Source organism: Lactuca sativa, chromosome 5, assembly GCF_002870075.4.
Source record: "Lactuca sativa cultivar Salinas chromosome 5, Lsat_Salinas_v11, whole genome shotgun sequence".
Lineage (NCBI taxonomy): Eukaryota > Viridiplantae > Streptophyta > Magnoliopsida > Asterales > Asteraceae > Lactuca > Lactuca sativa.
Window position 1 is genome coordinate 114,059,781 of NC_056627.2, and position 5,323 is coordinate 114,065,103.

General features: G+C 38.3%; 1 protein-coding gene across 1 annotated transcript; it reads left to right on the plus strand.

Moving 5' to 3' along the window:
* The first annotated feature begins 986 nt into the window (after positions 1-986).
* LOC111901524 (uncharacterized) lies at positions 987-2,440 on the plus strand. Its single transcript, XM_023897391.1, has 3 exons — positions 987-1,590; positions 1,662-2,079; positions 2,299-2,440. Exons 1-3 carry the CDS (start codon positions 987-989, stop codon positions 2,438-2,440), a joined length of 1,164 nt encoding a protein of 387 aa, XP_023753159.1.
* The last annotated feature ends 2,883 nt before the right edge of the window (positions 2,441-5,323 follow it).

Below are 5,323 nucleotides of genomic sequence, written 5' to 3' on the forward strand. Positions count from 1 at the left end.
TCTTTGATGGAAACAGTGCATCTGGTAATCTCAGTTATGCCACATCCCAAACACCATCGGGACAGGGATCATCTCCTTTCCATGTCTCACCACTAAAGCTTATAGACGCCCCTTCCATTAACATGGATGAAGATGATTACTTTTCCAACCATACTAGTGAGCATTTTACTCAGCCACCACCTTCTGCTGCTTCACCTTCTGGTAACCCCCACAAAAGGGCTAAACCCTCAACTCCTAGACCTCGAGCTCCTAGTGCCTCACTAGATCCACCTTCTTGTGCCTCACCTAAAGCTTTTATTACTTCTGAGGATTTAGCACTAGAGATGCAAAAAGCTCTACGCCATTTGACTCAAGGGCCAACAATTCCCCAATGTTTAGAGAAGCTTGAGTTGCTCGAGTTAGACCCAAAAGACCCTCTACGATTTGTTGCGTATCACATTTTTAGAGGGACCATGAATATAAGAGAGATGTGGGTAAATTTGCCTAATGATCCAAAAATATTAAGAGGATGGATCCAGATGACAGCTACAAGTTTAGGAGTTTTAAGGGATGGAAAGATTGTTCGTTAAGTTTATATGTTTGAGTAGTTTAGGTTTTAATTGCATGTTTGGAACTATATGGTTATGTTTTTTGGTTATTTGCTACTTGAATGTTATTTTTAGTATTTGGTACTTGAATTTTATGTTATTTGGTACTAGAGATTTATGTTATGTTACTTGGTACTTGAAATTTATGTTATGTTTTTTTGGTACTTGAGATTTATGTTATGTTTTTTGGTACTTGAATCTTATGTTATGTTATTATCTTATGTTAGTTGGCTCTCGAGTTTGATGTTATGTTATTATCTTATGTTATGTTATGTTTTGTTGATTAATAGGTTTGTAATGGATCACGACAAAAAGATATTACTCATAATTCTTATGTACTTGTACGTCCGCTACTTTTGGAAGAGGTGTATCAAACGAGTGCGGGACAACAAATCGGAAATGACGGGACATGAATTTACGTTAGAGTTACTTCACCGTAATCCTCTAAAATGTCTTGAAGTGCTACGCGTGTCCCGTGAATCATTTGTCCGACAATGTGCTCATTTTAGAGTAAACTACGCGTTAAAGGATAGCAAACATGTGTCGGTTGAGGAGAAGATGGCTATGTTTTTGATGATGATCGGTTATAACCAACATTATGTGATTATCAAGTGGAGATTTCAACACTCAAAGCAAACAATTCATAAGTTTTTTCATGAAGTGTTGTACAAAATGTTGCTTTTCGCACATGACATTATAGTAGCAACTTCTTTTAATCTGAATCCAAACATTCCGGGACATAATAGGAGGCTACGACGCATGTTCAAGGGAGCAGTTGGTGCACTTGATGGCACTTTGATACATGTTGTTGTCCCTGCAAACAAACATGATTTATATAGAAGTAGGGGTAAAGGTGATTGTTACCAAAACGTATTGGCAATATGTGACTTCAACATGATGTTTACTTTTGTTGTGGCCGGTTGGGAAGGGATAGCACATGATTCTAGAATTTTATCAGAAGCATTATCAAATCCACATGCACCATTCCTGCTTCCACCATCAGGTAAATTTATGGTTATTTCAATAGTGTTATCTTAGTTTGAAAAATAAATGACTTTTTTTGTTTTTTCACAGATAAATATTATCTTTGTGATGCCGCCTATGCAAACATTCGAGGTTTTATGGCACCATACCGTAATGTCAGATATTGGCTTGGAGATTTACGTCAAAGACGTGCATTAACGAATAAAGAAAATTTTAACCATGCACATGCAAAACTTCGGAATGTCATTGAGCGTGCTTTTGGTGTCTTGAAAGCAGGAGACCCTATATTGAAGAGGATGGCTCCATTCTCGTTGGTTACACAACGAAACATTACCCTTGCATGTTTTGCACTTCATAATTTTATAAGAAGAGAGGGACTACATGATGAGTATTTTGCACGATATGATGAACCAAATGTCTCGGTTCGGAATAACAATGCAGTTGTTGATAATGACGAAGATGAGATTCCAACACATGGTACTACAGCGGATCGTGAATATATGACCCAGTTATGAGCTGAAATTGCCGAAAAATTGATGCAAAATATGGAATGAGAATTATTAAAGTTTGGTTGTATGAATTTTATTTAAAAATGTTATTGTAAGACTAATTTGGTTGTTTGATTTTTATTTCAATGTTTTAAGACTACTATTATTAAATATTTGGGATTAAAAAACTATTTTCGGTTTATTAAATTACTTTATTTTAATTTTTTTAATATCTGCAGCAGCCTACAGACGTTAGAAAAACAAACATGCTTCTCATTACAGTCTGCAGCACTTTGGTCCACCTCTTCTGCTGCAGAGGGTTGCAGAAGTGGTCTGCAGACTTCAGACAATTTCACTTCAGAAAAACAAACAGCACCTTAGATTCACAATGGTATTGGTATGTAACCTCTGTTCGTGTAAAGCATGCCTTATAAGAGGATGACTTCTACCCATGTGGCATTGGCAGAAGGTTAGATAGGGCTGAAAGCCCAAAATCTAGCAAAATGTTTAATCAGAAAGTGTATGTCTTTTGTGCCATTTGGGCTGAAGCTTTATTGATGTATATCAAGTATCAAAATTGTTATGTCTCATTGATTGTAAATCTTTGAATCAAATCATTGATTGATATGGAAAGCTTGTCACATGATTCACATATGCCTTTGTTGTTCCTTGTTCCTCTTTGCTTCTGCCATATTGAAGTGTATATATATATATATATATATATATATATATATATATATATATATATATATATATATATATATATATATATGGCATAACGTTATATTGTATCTATTATTGAACTCACTAAGCGTCGCCGCTTATCCCTCGCAGTGTTTAATTATTGCAGGTAATAAGGATCCAATATAGACATATACTGTTAGAAGATTTTGAATAGTTTAAAACTATTAATCTGTATTTTGTACTCATGTATGTATAAATTATAGTATCCTGGGAAGTTATGTAATATATAACACTTTTTAATAGTCGGTTTGTATCCAGTCTTATGTAACCAAATTATCAATGTAAAATATTATTTATGAATATGCAAGTAGCATGTGTTGGAGTGACTTGGAGTAACAATGTTTTTAGTATGAAAGTTTGGGTCTTTCATGACACTCAGAAACTGTCAGAGGGAATTGATGAAGAGGGGAATGAACTGCTTCGTGAACCCAAGAAAGAGTCGGAGGATGCTACCAACCCCGGGGAAGGTGTCTCTGAGCAAGAGTCGAAGGGTGGGTTTCAAATTGCTCCTAATTCTGTCTCGCCTTCAGCAAAGGATAGTACTGTTGCGGGTTCTTCTTCTCTACCTTTGGTGGCCCCTGGAATCTACATCTCGTAGTGAGGGATCACTCGAGAGTCCTTTCTTATGCAACATCCTGTTGTGTATGAGTAAGGTCATAATGCATTCGATCCTGCTACCATTGAATCCTTGGAGCTTCTCTCCAACTCTCATATGTCCAACAGTCTTCAATATACGGCAGCTCAGGTTGCTCCTTACATGGCGGCCGCTGCTCGGCGTCTGTGCCAAGTTAATTCGGATTTAGCAGAGCATACCTATGTTAGGGACGAGCGGGATAAGTTAAGGACTAAATTTTCGGGAGCGTTATGACCTATTAGCAGGGGAGAAGGAATCCATGGAGGAGCAGGTGGAAAATTTGGACGATTCAGTGGAGATCTTTTCCCAATGGATTGAAGCCTTGATGGAGAAGAAAAAAGTGTTGGAAGGCCAAGTGGAGGAATAACGTGGACAGCTAGAGGTGGAAGAGCTAAGGAGGAAGGCTGCACAGCATAATATGATGTCGCTGCTCCAAAAAGGTGTTGCCCGGGTGGTGGATAAGGCCGTCGAGAGCACTAAGTTCTTACTTGGAGTTAAGCGGATGAAAGCGGCATGTATGGCTGTCGGCGTGGAAGGAGGTAAACAAGCGGTGAGAGAGCATGTGACTCGTGGGAAGTTCGATCCTCGGGAGTCGAGCGTCATCATGTAGCTGACCCAAGCAATGCATGCTTATGTGATGACTTTTATAGAGACAAACTTTGCTTCGTATCTCCGCTTGGGTGAGCTCAACCTGGGAGGCCTCCACCAATTGTGCAATGATCCAATGTCGAGGAGGTTCCTCAAGAACATGATCCCTCCATAGTTGGTTCCTCCTCTGATTCGCGTGGTAAATGATCCTTCATCCTTTTGGCTTGTTTATGTGTGAAAAAATGTTTGAACTTTCTTGATGTTCCCAAGACGATGTCTCAAAGACAATATTGTTAATCGTTGTTTGGACCAGTGTAGCTCTTTTAAGTCTAGAAACTGTCCGGTAGAACAATTTTTGTCTTTTGACGATATGGTTACTTTCGTTTATGCAATGCTTTTGCTTTTAATCCCAGGTGGTTCATGTAGGCCACTAGGGTACATATGCCCTTACTTTTCCTTACTGATGCGATTCTTCCCCCACGTTAATGTTGGCCTAGGGAGGTCGACTCAAGACAACTCTTTCTTGTTTCGTAAGGAATTAGGTCTTTCTGGTTGATGGGAAAATGTTTGTTTTGGATTGGTGATTTTACCATGTTACTAGATTTTCCCAACTTATGACTCCATGACTCATATTTTGTTAGGGTCCTTTGGGCTTATCCCAGGAGCTCGGAATTAGCCCTTTCTTTGGGTCATAGACCATTTTTTTCTAGATTTGGGCTTTTTTTTCTAGTTTGCTTTGTTAGGGTTTCCTTTTTAGCTAAAGTTTATTGATTACCCTTTTGGGACTTTGTTCTAAGTCATGGACCTTGGAGGGTTGCACTCCAACCCTAATCATCTATGTCAAGCCGAGATCGTCACCTTGGGGCATTTAAGAATCAGGCATTTTTTATTTCAAGGAAAAGGTTATGAGCCTTTGAAGCCTTTATTTATGTCATGGTCGAGAGTTGTGGATGTTTGGGCTGAATTGACATGTTTAAGGAAAGGTTATGAGCCTTTGAAGCCTATGGTTGCATTCTCACAATGGTTTCGCTCAAATGATGTGGATGGTTAGTCCTTGTTACCATTTGATAAGCGTATACAACCTCTTGTTTAAATGGTACCAAGCATGGATAGTAAGAAAACATTCTAATAGTTTTTTTATAGTCAATTTTCATTGATTCATTGATAATGTTTTAGAAACATCTACATTGTTTGTTGAGTAAAGAAAGAGAGATGAATACATCATAGCACAATCCAAGGCCTAGCTCTTGGGCTGGCTTGTTAGGGTGTGATTATCCGTTCGGAGTTTGATCACATTA

Bases quoted from the DNA above. Each gene is read 5' to 3' on its own strand.
- LOC111901524 (XM_023897391.1), top strand. From the start codon at position 987: ATGACGGGACATGAATTTACGTTAGAGTTACTTCACCGTAATCCTCTA. The intron at 1,591-1,661 runs GTAAATTTATGG...GTTTTTTCACAG, and splicing joins ATTCCTGCTTCCACCATCAG to ATAAATATTATCTTTGTGAT. The intron at 2,080-2,298 runs GTTATGAGCTGA...TAATATCTGCAG, and splicing joins GATCGTGAATATATGACCCA to CAGCCTACAGACGTTAGAAA.